At 39.1% G+C, this 16,925-nt stretch overlaps 1 protein-coding gene across 1 annotated transcript in view; it reads right to left on the reverse strand.

Annotated features, from left to right (window-relative positions):
• LOC306857863 (protocadherin-15-like) overlaps positions 1-16,925 on the reverse strand; it is a gene marked incomplete at both ends in the record, with an annotated part of 196,347 nt that overhangs the window by 60,469 nt on the left and 118,953 nt on the right. Inside the window, 4 exons of the mRNA XM_079398102.1 lie at positions 703-815; positions 2,109-2,249; positions 11,245-11,361; positions 14,721-14,948. Coding sequence (XP_079254228.1) covers positions 703-815; positions 2,109-2,249; positions 11,245-11,361; positions 14,721-14,948 — 599 coding nt within the window. The remainder of the gene's footprint in view (positions 1-702; positions 816-2,108; positions 2,250-11,244; positions 11,362-14,720; positions 14,949-16,925) is intronic.

The raw sequence follows: 16,925 nt of genomic DNA on the forward strand, positions 1-16,925 counted from the left end.
ATAAGCTTAAATGTTTTTAGTTTTAAATCAGTTTGGGCAAACCGGTGCAAGTGTTATTTGCCTCGGAAGCTATGCGAATAGAACTGATTACCCCTTGTGTCAAATATATTAAATATGTAATTTAATAAAGCAGGAGTGCAAATGTCCTCTGAGGAAACAACAGTGTGTATAAAACACACTTTACCTTGCAGCTATTATACATATTCATAAAGTCTATGATTAAATCTACACTGACGGTTTTATATTGAATAAAACTACCCGAAACTGGTTCTATTCGTGGTGCTTTGATGACATTGACCCTATTTACTTTCAAAATACACGTTTATGATCTTATTGTGCATGATCCACAGGTGAATGTTGATCCAAATATGAAAAAAAGCTTGTTTTTTCATAATCCTCAATCAAAACAGGATCAATTTTGAACTTGGTCTACCTCTAAAACTTTCATTTATGGCTCAAGACATGAATCTCTCAATAGAGCATAAAACTACTAATCTGTTTTGATTTCAAGTCAGGTCAAGTGAGCTTTCTGGTCATTCTGCATAAAGAATTATGAAATATCATGCCTCACAGGACCATAAAAAATGCACATATTATAAAATTGTGTTCTGGAAGTCTACTGCAGGTGCAGAACAATAAATCACAGCATGAAAGGACAACAGATATGGCAGAGGGCAATCACGTTTTCAGGTGTTTACTCACCTGTACTCCTCCTGCGTGAACACAGGAATGATGGACGGCTGCAGGACAGTGATCTCCACCAGAGTCTTATTGAACTTCATCGGCTCCCCATCATCGTAGGCAATAACTGCTAACTGTTTGGGAACATGAGAAAATCAATTTTAAGATAAAATAAAGAGGACTTAGAATCAGCACTGGGTCAAGTTCTGTCCGTCTGAGTTTTTAAAGCCAGTTATAGATATTAAAACAAAAAACATGAACGTTCCATACTTTTTAATCCGAATTTTTTATTTTTTAAATAAAACAATATATATCTTTATTATTATTTTTCTTGTATCTTTAAATGGGATCATTTCGTCCTGTATACACACACACAAACACCCACACACATATGTACATATATATACTGCATTTTAAAAACTTGCATGAAAAGACTTTCAAGATTATTGTTCTTTCTTTGGTTGCAAAGCTTTTTTCTTGTTTATGCTTAAAGGAAGGGGAAAAAAATCTGTTTGCGAACAGGACAAATTAAACTTCATTCAATGAGTTGTCTGAGACATTTACATGCCATATACATGACACAAGTCCTATGTCTGAACAGTTGCCTTGAAAGCAAATGCACCAATTTATTGAGCTGTCAGGCCCATGTTACATGTTAAAATGGCAAGAAAAAAAAAAAACAAACAAAAAAAAAAAAAAAACTTTTTTTAATTATAAGGATGTTAGGTATTTATTTATTTATTTATTTTACTGGAAGTCAAATTATATTAATAAAGGATTTCAAATCTGTTTTCTTTTTGTATGACAATACCATCCTATATAAGACAAAAAATGAGTGTATAAAGCAAAACATTCATATAAATAATTTTATATAATCAACACATTTAAAATTGAACAAAGAAAACTGTCTAATCATATGCTTTCCTTGTAAACCTCCAATTCAATGAGAAAAGTGAGTCTTTTCAGATCTCAAAAGCAGTTTGAACTTGGACACAAATGAAGCCATACAAATGACAGATGATGGGAGCAGATAAAGATTGTTGAGAGCAGAACACACCTGAGATTATGTTCGTTGTCAAAGAATGCTATTGTGCACATGGACTGATATGCTGCTGCTTTAACTGTTGTGTCTCATCTATTTTCATAAATGTGTGTGTAAACATCTAAAATGACAAGATCAATCATTTGAGGGGGAACCTATGGCCAGAAAAGCTTAAAACCTGCCTGATTTCAGACCATTATTAAGAATGAGTGTTTCTAAACTGACCATTGAGTTTTGCTCAGAAAGCACTCTAAATGTATCAGGCGGTGCAGCGATTGCATCTAAATCAATCTGTGAGATGCATAAAAATGATTGACGGCTAGTTATGTCCTGCGGATTGCTAGTTGACAAGCCCTGTATTAAGAAAAGATTGTTGTGCACTTACACTGAATTTAGTGTTGGGCTCCTCATTCAGATTGACCCTGGTGAGAACATTGCCAGAGTTCTCCTCCACGTCGAAGATACTAGTGCTGTAAGGAAACTGCTCCAGATCCACTTTATAGTGAACCCGACTGGCCGCTGTACCCTGAAAGATAATAAAAAAAGCTTACAACAGAAAACAAAAATACCCTTTCTGCCCCAACTATATCAATATTGTTTATGAATATCAAAAATGCAAAATAAAACGTTTTTCAAAAAGATAGAATGTGATTATTACATAAATAATTGACAATGACTGCTGAATTAACTGATGCAAAGCACAAATAATGCAATAGTGGTTTTGTGGTTTCTGTTCTGTTAAGGCTACATAATAACATAACTTTTAAGCAGAACAGATTTTTAGAAAACTAGAAATCAGAATCAGAAATTGTTACAGAGAAGAACTGAGCATCATGAAGTTCACACACTACCAGTCTTTCAAGTCGCTCTGAACACAACAAACTCATTTAGAAATATGCACCTACAAGTATTTTTTAGGAGATAAGTCACAAAAGAAAACAATGTGTTTTAAAATTGGCTCAACATATTAAACGTGAAAAAAAAAAAATAAATCACGATTTTCTGTGAAATCTGTTAACTCAGACTGGCTCTGACTTTGGGCAACTACAGTTGACTTGTCCAGACTATAAATCGAGGCAAAGATCTGTGCAAAACTGTAAAACACTGAAACATTGTAACAATTTGGAATCAACATGGACAAGTAATATGGCACTCTAATGCAGATAAACCTGGAATTACTTACAGTTGCGCATTATAAAATTAGCATGGAATGTTTGAGAACCAATCAGAAGGAAGAATTAAATCCTTGAGGGGTATAAATCACGATCTCAAGTCAAATCTACTAGGCGTTAAGTTGCGGGCATGTTTAAACATAAATCTTTCAAGCAACGGTCAACTTAAATTCTGCTGCTGAGCACTCTTAGCAGGGTTCAAATGAACCTGACAGACCCAATTTGCTCATTTTATTCTGTTCTTCTAAAGTCCCACCTCCCGCTGCGAGTTTCATAACTTATGAGTCTGTGAGATCCGATGTGCAGCATTGGCCTGGGGACAGAAGGGTTGGTAACCCCGCTGTGATGGAGATAATTACGAGGGTGACGCCGGGTGAGAAATGGAGCCTGCGGGTGGGCCTGTCCCCGTGAGAATGTGCTGAAAAACCCATCCATCCACCCACGGGTGGGACAGCAGCACTCATAGTGCCGGTCGGGGCATGCGTTTTGGTGTGAAATCAGACTACAAATGATTTTTCAGCACACTCCTGTATCTTCAGGGCATATGGAGAGGATTGGGGTCATGGGGCGTTCGAAAGCATGAGGAGTTATATCACACTGTGTTTTATCAAACTAGCAGATCATTTACATTTCCTCACTGCTCTTTTAAAATCCTGAGGAATTTGATTAACATCATTCTCATTTCCTCCTTTTTTTTCCAGTCACTTAGCTTTAGTATTTCATGTACTTTCAGTTTGAAGACACTCTATAATTGCATATATGATTGCATCATGCCCAGAAAGAGTCAGCGGTTTTTTTTTTTACACAATGTATTAAGAAAGGCGTGGCAAAGACGTATTTAATCCTAATTTATTTTGGTGTGGGTGAGGATGGCTAATGAATAAAACACGCTGATGGGCATGAGGAAATATCAGAAGCCAGTATGAAGAGCCAACTGACAGATGCTCAGAGAATAGGGAAAAGTGGAGAGAGTTGCCAGAACCACATTGATAGACAGCAAAACAAACCTGGTCACCAGCAGGCTGAAGAGATGTTATAAATAAGAGCGGCTGTTTGCGAAAAACAAAACCATTATGTGCCAGTATGGAATAACCCTTGAAAACGGTGTTTGGTGAATGATTGCTTACTGGGATTGAAAAAAAAAAAAGGTTGAATCCATGTATTTTATTCGCCAAGAGAATATGCAAAAAGCTATCAACAAGATTGAAGTAATTTACGGTAATGCACTGCTTTGGATGTGGTCAGAGTGATGACTTCAGCCTGAATATGTGCAAAAGGCCCTTTCAGCCATGTATTAAATGGCAGGGAAGTAATACGCTGTCAGAATAACTTTAAAACATTTTCTCACTCAAAGATCATGTAAAATAGTCATTCTGCTACTGTTAATTGCTTAATGTGCAAGAGGATAACAAAGTGCTTCACATGAGAAAAAAAAAAAAAAAACGGTGAATTAGTATGTAATTAACTTATTGAGAATCTCACAGATGCAATCTGTGTGGTTTGAGCAAACAAATGGCAGGGCTGAACTATGGGTAGGGACTAGCCAACGGCCTCCAAAGCCTCAGGGTGCATAGCCTGAGACTGCCAAAGAAAACTGAACCAGAACCCTTTGCTCATAAACTTAAGGCTTTCCATTAGGGACCCTCAGGCACCTTCAAATATATCATGTGTGCTGACCAATAATGCTTCTGCTTTTACAGCGTGAACTGACTACTAGAGCTCCCAGTTCCCTGGGTCCCTCAGTGCATACAGCATGAGCTGGCCACTAGGGATCAAGGGCCCTTCAGAGTATACAGCATGAGCTGATCGGTAGCGCTCCAGGGCCCCTGGGCCCCTCAGAGTATACTAGGGTTTCTGTACTCACTAGGGCTCCTAGACCCCTCAAGATATACAGTATGAGCTGACCACAAGGAGTCCAGGGCCCCTCAGTGTATTCAGCATGAGCTGACCACTAGAGCTCCTAGGGTCCGGGACTTGTTTGCGTATAAAGTTTTAACAGACTAAGGCTTCTGAGTCCCTAAGAATATACAGTGTGAGCTGACCAAAAGGGTTCTAGGGTCCCTGGCCCCTTCTGACAATACAGCATGATCATGTCTCTAGAGTTCCAGGGCCCCTGGGACCTTTAGTGAATACAGCATGAGCTGGCCACTAGGGCTATTAGGGTGCTTTCACATCTGTAGTTCGGTTCATTTGGTCCGGACCAAAGGCAAAAAAGTATACATTGTAGCTATTTTTAGCATTTTGGTTCCTTTTCACACCACACTGTTTGCTCTGGTCCGAACCAACTGAAACGAACCAAAATGCAGTCATGTGACAACATCCGCTTCACTTGTTGGCTAAATGTGTCTTTGAACGCGTTCCCTAAACTGCTTTTCGATTGGTCAGAAAGAGCGTCCGGGAAAATTCCAACGGTGCTCCCGGAAGTAAACAAAGACAGGAGTAAAATGCAGCAGACAGCACACTACATTACTATTCCAAATTTCTATGAAGCTCCGCACCTCCTCACAACCCCAAGTTTGTCCGCGACCTGCCATGCTAAACTGCAAACTGTCAACAAACACTTCCTCATTCCATAATGCACAGCGCAGCTGACTACGGCAGCTGGTTTAGTCCAAAAATGCACAGTTCTTTTTGCAGTTGGGTCTGTTTGAGGTCCGATCGCGTTCTCACAACAAACAAACCACTCCAGGGTTCGTTTGAAAGCGTACCGAGACCACCTCTTCAAGGAGGTCTCGGTACGCTTATTTGGTCCACTTTTGGTGCTCACCCGAGCGTGATTGCTGCTTTCTAACCTGCCCAAACGAACCGCACCAAGAGGGAAAACGAACTCTAGTGCGATTCAACCGAACTAAATGAGGCAGGTGTGAAAGCACCTTTAGACACAATGTAAGATGACTACTATGGCTCCTGGGGCCCTGGACCCTTCTGCATAGAGTTCAAGATATACAGTTTGAGCAGACCTCTAGGGCTCCTAGACCCCTCAGAATATAACATTATTGCTGACCAATAGCAGGGCTCGCAAATTCCTACCCGACGTCCCGGGGCTATTGTGTTTTCCAGTCGGGCTACCAAAATGTATCACTGCCCTACCCGACTGGCTATCTTAAAATACAGGGTTCCCACAGGTCCTTAAAAACTCTTCAATTTAGTTGTATCAAACTTAAGGCCATAAAAAGTTTTAAATACGTTAAATGGTATAAGAAATGTCTTAATTCTAATTTCAAGAGGTCTTACAGTTGGGGAAGGAAAGACAAGAATGGCGATACGGCTGGATTAAACTTCAAAAGACAACGATGTCATTGAATAAATATGAGCTCTGCACGTTTCAAATCAAAACACGACACGGATGTCTTTATGTGAATGTATCTGAAGGGAACCGACTGTCTTCAGAAACGTGTTGGTGGCATTTTAATTTCAATAATGTCTGATAAAGCAGCGTTTATGAGTGCGGACTGTACTGCATTGTGTACTGGAAACTGCTATATTAAGCCGCCCCTAAAGCGCCACCTCGTGGCAGAGAATGAATTTGCATTTCCAATAAGCCAAATATCTACCATTGTTTTTAAGCAGCAAACACAAAATGTAAATGAGAAATGAGAAATAAGTTAATGTGCCTTCTAAAAATCTAAACAATTAGACAGTAATATTTATTTGTTTTAATTTAATATAATAATTTATATGCTTGAATTATCCCTTTTCATAAAAATGGTCTAAGGCTGAAATGCTGTTGTATAAGATTTAAGTTTTTGTGAAAACCTGTATCTGAACTGTAAATCATGTAATTTTATGGCTTAATACTGTATGTTACCCCGCTCATACTGTGTTCATTTTACTTGTGCAGCTCTTAAAATTGGTCATAAATCTGCAGATACCTTGTAAATAGATAAATCAAATTCCTTCCTTCATATTTGTTGATGTTTGTGTTTTGAAAATATTTTTGATTGACGATTAGACTCCTATCTGATTTTCTATATTTTAAAAAAAATAAAGTTTTTTTTTTTTTTTTGTGTATGTTTTTTATTTGGGCTAGTTAAATACAATTTTGGGCTACCAAAATCTGAAGAGTACCTGCCCAAAGGACTACCAGGGATTTTGAAATTTTGCAAGCCCTGAATAGGGCTTAAGTGCACCTGGCTTTTACAGCGTGAGTTGATTACTAGAGTTGCAGGGCCCCTGGGCCCCTGAGTGTATAAAGTGTGAGCTAATTTCTATGACTCCTGAGGCCCTGGACATTTCTGCATATACACTTTGAGCAGACCACTAGTGCTTCTGGGCCTCTCAGAATATACAGTGTGTGCTGACTGATAGGGCTCTAGGGCCCCTGGGCCCTTTCACCTATACAGAGTGAACTGATCACTAGAGCTCCAGAGCACCTCAGCATGTACACTATGAGCTAACCACTGGGGCTCCTGGAATCCTCAGAATATACAATGTGAGCTGACCAATAGGGCTCCAGGTCCCCTGAGGGTATACAGTGCAAGCAAACCACTAGGGCCCTTGGGCCCCTCAGAATACACAGTGTGAACTGACCAGTAAAGTCATAGGCTCACACTGAAAGGGGGCCAATCTCTAGGGCCCATCAGGCCCCTCAGCAAATACAATGTACCCTGGTCCACCAAGGCCCCTAACTATTTCTTTTTAGTTCTCTAATACAAATCGACACATTGAATAGGATTGGCAGATTGAATAGGGGGTTATGGTGGAAGCTGTCCTATGCTCAGGGAACCCTTGGGACAAATGCCCATCACTTGGAGATGAGAGTGCTTTTTCAAGCTAGCCTGCAATCTCAGAAAGGTGTAGAGGTGGCATATGCCTTGAAAAAACATGGCATCTGTGAGAAACAAACTAGCTCAATCACCATCTGCTACAGAAGACCTCAAGGACAAGGGACACACAAATACACCTGCATCTGGACCAATGAGCACCAACACAGGTACAAATCCAGGCTCACACTACCACAACAGTGAAAAATACACACAGAACATCCTATAAGCAGACACAATCCACTGAGGAGTATGTATACCCCGAGGCTTATGAAGGAGATCACAATTAAAACGGTCCACAACAACACGTGGCTATCTGTAGAGCGTATCAGTCATTTTAATGGGGAACTGTCTTTCAGTCTGGGATGCATAGTTTCATACCACTTCAGTGAATGATTACTGCACAAGCTGTTCATAGGATTTTGTTAATTGCGCATCACATCGAAAACATTATTAGGCAAGATGGTAAATTAGAATAGTAATTGAACTCTTGATACTGAAAGCCCAGTAGACTGTGATTACCCTGCCCTCATTAAGAAATCTGATTTTCTAATGATACCAACATTTCTGAATGCGTAACAAGTAATCACAAGCAGCATAAGCCTCAATTTACCAAAAAAAAAAAAGAAACTTTTTGATCGGGTTTTCATTTTGCTGCTCCGATCTGATCCAACTTCAGTTTCCCTCCATTTCTGACCAGTTATTTTTCTATGACTTAAAAAATTTAAAAATAAATCCCCATTATTTTGTGATAAGAATTTTATAACAATCACTTAAAACTGTAATTTTTAGGCCAAGAAATACTGAAAATTACAGGTAACATTGATGTAGACTACACATTCCCATGACTCTTCCTTTACATTTCCAGTGCAGGATAGCCATGGAAATGAGTAAAATCTGTAAAAATAATTTATGAATTTCCCTGATATTTCCTGATTTTCTAGGATAACTGAAACCTTGCAAAAAGCAACTCAAAATCACAATTCGACACATGTGATTGAATATATATGAGAGATAGGATGACAGTAAATGCACATCATCAAATTTAACTGTGGATTGTGTCATGATGTTTCAGGCTGAAAAGCTGATGTTATGTTGCATTAAATTTGTGTTATTATAAAAAACACAGAAGTGTTAAGATAACAGAAGTTACAGTTTAAATGACTGCTATTCTAAAAATGTATAAAATGCATTACAAGTGCAAGGTGATTCAAAATTGCGCCCTATATTCCTTAGTAGTGCTTTCCTGCCAAAACTGACCCATTGAAATGTCATTTATGGCAGGAACTGAGAGGTTGTGTAGCGTCTAGACTCTGACTCATGCTAAAAAAAATAACTGGCATTCAACAACCACCATCTGCAACAAAATGCTCCAGCTCCTATGAATGATAACAGCTTTCTGCATGATCTGATACAGCGAAGAGGATTTATCGCTCAGTTTCAAAGACAAATAAACAGTGTCACTTGCTCAAATTTACCTTGCTCCTGTGAATGCACTGAGCTGACATTTCGTCACTGTGCCATTTATCAGAGTGCTCACTAATAAAGACCTCATGTATCGCTCAACTTGATGTCGGAGTCAGAAATTCAATTTAGGTTTAGCATCACAACAGATGCATGCTCAAATAATTATGTTCAAATCACTCATGTAGTCCCAGTGTTAAGTAGCTAACCACAAGCAGCAATGCTACTAACCTAACTTCATTTTTTCAGTAGTGTGACAGCAGTTCAGGATGACAGATTATCATGTCATAGGGCATCAATTTAAAGCCACATATCACATATAAGAGCAAAGCAACTGCTTATTTTTGTACTAAAAGTATTTTTGAGATAAAATAAAACAAAAAAGATTCACTATGTTATCATTGTTTAATCACTCGATTGTGGTCAGCTGTTTGCAGCTTGACTTCATTCTGTAATTACAGTTCACTGATAAAAACAGAAATCTTTCCTTTATAATAGCAATGTACAAACTGACAACTGCTTATTCTCTTATGGATGTGGCAAACTAGAAACCTCAAGCAGTGTTTTATACTGCAACTGATGACGTGCTAGCATGGCTGTCAGGCTAAATTCAATTTCCAGTCGCAGCTGGGGCTGCTGGCCTGCTTTGCCCCTGACCAGTCTTGGCATGTGTGCTGAGCTATGGGCTGAATCGAGAAGCACAATTGATCTTTTTTGAGGTTGAGGTTACTGAGAAGGTGAGGGCATAGAGAAGCATTGCATCTGTACACTTCCACGATAATGTGTTTGATGTGTGCATAAGCAAAGAACTTTGATTTTTCAAACTTTTATTCCGTAAAGGAATCGTTTGTTGCTAGGAATAGTTAGTTGCAAAAAACATACTCACTATCAGGCCACCTTTTTTTTATTTCAATGGACATTTATTACTGTGTATCCTCTCCAGTGAATGGGTGCCGTCAGAATGAGAGTCAAATCATCTGATAAAAACATCACAGTAATCCACACCACTCCAGTTCATCAATTAAGTCAAGTCAAGTCACCTTTATTTATATAGCCCTTTTAACAATACAGATTGTGTGAAAGCACTTAACAGTATCAAATTGGAGGATAGAGTGTCAGTAATGTACAAAAATAAGATGAAACACTCAATTTTCAGTTAAGGCATTTCATTATTGAGTTCAGAGATGTCATTGTCTAGCTCAGTTTAGTTTAAATAGTATCTGTGAAATCAAATTGATGAAATTAAGTGTCCCCAACTGAGCAAGCCAGAGGCGACAGCGGCAAGGAACCAAAACTCCCTCTGTGACAGAATGGAGGAAAAAAAAACTTGTGAGAAACCAGTCTCAGTTGGGGGCCAGTTCTCCTCTGGCCAGGAGATAATTGTTTATTTATTGTTTACTTATTGTTTTAATTAAAATTTTATATGTATTTATTTCTATTTTATATTGTTGCAATTTCTTTAAAATTTGCAATTAACATAATTTGAAGTGAAAAATTGGAGGTTGGTAAAAAATAAATCCATCATTAAGACGTTTTTAACTTCAAACTGTTGCTTTTGGCTAAAATATGAGTTTTCCATTCATAATATTGCTCACTCCAGTAAAAAAATTCACATTGTCGAAATCAGGAGAGAAATATGCACAGACAATCACCATTTACAATCTAAAACAGTTCAAAACTAAATATATCTTGGTGGATTTTGATGTGAGAGGACAACCGTGGATGGACTTTTTCACTAGAGAAAGTGTTATTATGGACTCATATTTTGGACAGAAGCGATGACTTAAAGTTAAAATGCCTTCATGATTGATGTTTCTTGCAAACACAAAGCTTTTCATTTTGCAGATGTTACTTGATGGACTTGAGTCATGTGGATTATCGGTGGATCATTGTGATGTTTTTATCAGCTGTTTTGACTCTCATTCTGATGGCACCAATTAACTGCAGAGGATTCATTGGTGAGCAAGTGATGTACTGTAGTACCAAATTTCTCCAAATCTGCTGTAATGAAGAAACAAACTCATCTACATCTTGGATGGCCTGAGGGTGAGTACATTTTTTGAAAATTCCTTGAATTAAATATCTCAGTGATGAAAGAACACACATAATCAAGCCAACTCACCGGTGGGTCCAGGTCCTCAGCATGTACGATGGTCACTGTGGTCCCCTTGATTGCATTGGGCGCCACCATTCCCCGGTACAGCATTTGACTGAACACTGGTGGGAAGTCATTCATATCCTGCCCAAACACAGAACATCAAATTCCGATTAGTGCCTCGACTCCTGCTCTCTTTGCCTGCCTGCAACTGTCAGACTGTGCGCTAGATCAGGCCCCATTAGCTAGCCTCCAACACTAAAACACTAAGCAAAAATGGCATTTATTCAATAGTAGATCATGCAGTGCATTAAGGATGTGTCACAGTGCTAGGTGCCCGGGGACTTTTTTGGGAAAAAGTTGGGTGAGACATAATTACAGCCACTGAGAGAGTGCTAAAGGCAGATGTAAAGGTTACTAGAGAGAATGTGTGTGGCTATTTTGGCTAATTTTTTGGGTTGCAGAAATGTCTGTGCATTTATGAAAAAAGTGCAAAATTAATTTTATTAAATAAAAAAGAAACAAACAAAAACATATTGACCATATTTTACCATAATGCTGCAGGCACATTATGGAAATGTTGGCAAATTTTGGTCTATTCTCAATATTTCAGTCAAGTGATATATGCTTCTCAATGTGATTTCAACTTTATTAAAATAGTTTCATGGCAAATTTTCAAAGAAGAACTACATTTCCCATAATTCTAAACAGATATCCGCCAATGAGAGAAGTCGCTGTTCTAGAAATGAATCAATGCAAAAAAGCTCAGCAGCAACCATCCACTACCATAACATGTTGCAAATAATGTAATAAAGTTTTAAAACACTCTAAAATAACTAATACATTTGTAAATACTTCAATATGTTGGTGTAACAAAAAAATTAAATAAAGAAATGTACTAAAATTGCATGGTTATAATAATACTACTAATAATACTAATAATAATAATAATAATGTTTGTAATATTGTAGAACTGTTTGATTCATGGTTTATACGTTTTTATACAATAATTGTATAGAGATCATTCCGGATGCAAGGTTGCTGAAAGTGGGTGCTCATTTTGTGCAGGACCTTATCTTTTTTTTCATAAAGAGATATATGTGAAAGAGACAGCAAAACGGAAAATTGCGGTTGGCTCCCATGAATGCTGAGGATACAGGTGATTCTGGGAGATACAAAAGATGCAATGCGACCTAATACACTCAATAGAGCAGCCGGCGCTGAGTCCAAGGAGAGGCCAGGCGGGTTCAGGTATCCAAATTACACCTCCCTCCCCTGTCAATCCCCAACCCTTCGTCCTTGTGAGAATGCGCTTATTCAAGGATGTCCTTGAGTCCTGAGTACCAACTAATAAAACTTTGCTATTGCTCACATCCCCAAAATAAAAGGTCTCAAGGAAAGTACTTTGGAGTTAAATTGTTTTTTTTTTTTCTCTTATTTTCCAATCCCACACATCTCTGTGTGTCTTCTCCCTCCCGATATGAAAAATCCGTCAAGCTTTAAAGTAAATCTGCAAAGTGTAGTGAGTTCACGATGGTGCTCTTAGCCGCACTGGGACCGTTTTCTCCATCAGGACGGTACCTTGGGGCCTCTATCCCATCATAATCACTCTGATATCCCGAGTCTCCATGCATCAGGTAGCACATTAATTTCCACTGTTCACTTTTTCATTCTCCACAGCAGCTAATTATCAATTAGCCACACCGTGGACAGAAGGAAAATTAATAAATAATCCCAACACAGAAACAATTAGGGGTTCTTGGGAGACTGTAGAGGATGTAATAAGCTGTGTTTTTCCATGCATGAAAATGCTTTTGCTTAAACTTTTTTTTTTTTTTTTGAAGCTGAAACCTATCAAACTGTAGGCAGTTTGTTAAATTAAATAAACATAAAAAATAAATGTAATCCTAATCAAACGGGTTAAATGTCTAACAGTGCCCTGGCTTTCTTGTCGAAGCTTGACCAGAGAAGAATATAATATTCAGATGAACAAGGGAAGCTACTTTGAAATTGTGGGTTTACAAGTTATAAGCTTCTCATAATGTAGTTGAATTAGTTTAAATTTTTTATTGTTTTTTTATTAATTTACCCTTTTAAACAAGTAGTTACCTACAATAAGAATTTTTCGACAATAAGTGCCTAAATACAGTGAAGCAATATCTTAAGTGCAAAACTAAACATCAATTTAGCAATCAGAGCCAAATTTATCTGGCACATAACGGATCTCAAATAGGGCAACAGTGTTTGAACCGATACATTTACACTAAATGCATCTAATACAAATATTTATAACCATTTATTTAACCACTTCTATAACTTAGTTAAACACTACGATTAACAAATAAACTATACATTTCACTTCCATTCACTAAAATGAATCAGATTTACAATGTGATGGAAGAGAGGACAATTAAAGGGACAGATCACCCAAAGTGAAAATTCTGTCATCATTTACTCACTGTCAAGTTATTCCAGACCTGTATGAGTTTCTTTTTCTTTTTTTTTCTACTGAACTCAAAAGAAGATATTTTGAAGAATATGGATGTGAATATGAATAACCAAACAGTTGATGGTCTCCACTGACTTCCATAGTATGGGGAAAAAAAATACTATGGAAGTCAATGGCCATCAACTTTTTTCCCCCTTCTTAATATTTTCTTGTGTGTTCAACAGAAGTAGTAAACTTATACAGGGTTGAAACAACTTGAGGGTGATTAAACGATGCATTTTTGGGTGAACTATTCCTTTAAGGAGAGCACATTTGATTATTTGGATCAGGTACATTTACTATAATGCTGTATTTGCAAAAAAACAAAAAATCATTTTGCAATTTGACATGCTACGCATTGGGAAAAATGTAGCTTACTTTCTGACTGTAGTAAGATGTTTTTGTTTGTCTATTTATTTATTTTTACAAATATCATGTGTGAATTTAATGTTATTTTAGTCATGCACAGAAATCTATTAAATCTATTAAATCTATTAATGTTTTCATTTAACCAAGTCTGAAACCAAAACCTTCCAACCTTGCATGAAATTCCCAATCTCATGGACCTGTAAACACAAAAGAAATACTGTACTTCCACAACAATTTATTTTACCCACTTAATCAGCAACAGCATTTCCAGCGGGAGCTAATTGCCATTTATCCACTGTGTGTAACTTAATCTTCTGAGACCTTACAAATCAGCTGGTTGCACAACTGAGGTCTTGTGAACCTAATGACCATTTCAGACATAATACAGTCTCTAGCTGTCAGTGTCCACAGGGCTTAAGAGTGGCCACCGAGAAATCACAGGATGTCAAACAGTATTGGGATATCCCCTGCTGAAAAGTCCAGCTTAAACCAGTAGGAATCTCCATGCTGGCCGAGTTAGTACATAATAGCTGCCCAGGGGTGTTACCAAGAAGGGAGTCGACTGAAAAGACTTGATTTTAAGGGGTTTGGTTGGGTACAGACAGATTAATCAAGGAATTGAGGAACATAATTGAGACTCTCTTACCAACACAGTGACCATAACAGAGGCCAACCCCGGAGGCATTTTGCCACTTCCGCCATCCACAGCCTCTACCACGAAGTTCCATGTCGTCCCATTTGGTAAGAGTTTCTCGAAATCAAGTGAGTGAAGCACCCTCAGCTCTCCGGTGATAGGATTCACTGCAAACAGCTCTCTGGCCTCCTCGGTCCTGATACGGTACGTGACGTTCGCATCCAGATCGGGGTCCAGTGCCTGTATGAGACAATCATAGTGACCAAAACACTTTGGATGAGTAATTCTAATCTCGGCATTAATTAAACTTTTTTCTGAATAAATCAAATGACCGGGTTACATTCGTGATTGAAACGAATCCTGTAGTGACCCTGAAGCAATGAGTAAATTAGAAAAATGCTTCACCAGCAGCCAGGCACTGAGCTGTGGGAACTCACAAATTAACAATTACGGCAAACTGAACAACATCCCGAGAGGACACAGGCCTTTGGAAGGTTCTGTAAGGCATTGTGTAGCTCCTGAGGATAAAATTGTGTTGTCTTGTAATACAGTGGTTCTCAACTGGTGGGTCGTGATCCAATGGGCTGAAGGCCTTTTCTGATTAAGTCATGGCCAGCAGCAAAAAACATTGCTAAATGCAAATGACAACATGCAATTAGCTGCATCATCCAACCAAGTCTCATTGGAAAATCATGCCTTGGGCAACATTTCTGGCGATCATTGCGTCATGCATGTTTCAAAACATTTTCAAATTCAAATGTTTAGTGCGTGGCCAAAATGCATTCAGTTTAAAAACGGATTAAGGTGAATCTAACAGATAGTGTCAATAAAAGCAAATGTGAGATAAAAATGCAATGGCTGAAGCAATCGGTGTATTTTAGCTTGTTTACAAGTCTTTTATTTCTTTCGTGTTCAACGGGACTTGAATGTATGTGCTCCGCATTGCAAGTGTAATGGTGTACCAGGTGAGCTACCGAGCAAGTTTGCATTAGAAAAGCCATACGTATAGAGATTATGAGATGCAAATATCAAAATTCATTAGATTACAAATCTAAAAAAGTTGGAAAGCTGGAAACTGCAATGAATTGTACTGTGTGTGTGTGTGTATATATATATATATACACACACATACATATACACATATACGTATATACACACACACATATATATATTGTGACGAGTCGGCTGCCTCCCCCCTGTCCATCATCACCACCCCGTCCTGTATTCGCCGCCCTTCACCAGGCTCCCGACAGGAGTGGGTGTGTGAGAGAGGAGGGGCGCTGAAACAGCCAGGGCTGGCGGCGCGTGATGAGGCGCACCTGACGTGAGTAGAGCCTCATCACCGCCGCCGTTTAAACGCCGAGTGCGCCTCTCCTCGGGAGACCGGTCTCTCCCCCGTGCATGCACGCTGGTGTCCTCGTGGGTCCAGGAAGGGAGCGTCGAGGAGGACTGCCGCACCCGTTAGGCGGCTGACGGGCCAGGATGCCGGGCCGCCGAATCCCCCAGAAGCGCCGGGATGCCCGAAGATGGACGAAGCCGCGCAAGAGACGCCGCCGCCACTCGCTCCCGGCCCCGAGAGGGGAGCGCGTGCGGCCACCGGACTCCGCCCCTTCCCTGGACCCTTCCCTCCTGAACACTGCCCTCCTACGCAGCACGACGAGGACACCAGATCCCTGTTTATTTTGGACACTTTTCCCCCTTTGGACACTTTATTTTGATATATTGTTTAATAAAAACCTCTCCGAGGCTTGACGCCACGCCCACTGTGTCTGTCGTTGGCTCCTCCCGCCACAATATATATATATATATATATATATATATATATATATATATATATATATATATATATACATACATACATATATATACATATTGTGACGAGTCAGCTGCCTATATATATATATATATATATATATATATATATACATACATACACACACACATACATATACAGACATATATATATATATATATATATATATATATATACACACACATATTGTGACGAGTCAGCTGCCTCCCCCCTGTCCATCATCACCACCCCGTCCCGTATTCGACGCCCTTCACCAGGCTCCCGACGGGAGTGGGTGTGTGAGAGAGGAGGGGCGCTGAACACGCAGGGCTGGCGGCGCGTGATGAGGCGCACCTGATGTGAATAGAGCCTCATCACTGCCGCTGTTTAAACGCCGAGCGCGCCTCTCCTCGGGAGACCGGTCT

This window comes from Barbus barbus (assembly GCF_936440315.1).
Source record: "Barbus barbus genome assembly, chromosome: 38".
Lineage (NCBI taxonomy): Eukaryota > Metazoa > Chordata > Actinopteri > Cypriniformes > Cyprinidae > Barbus > Barbus barbus.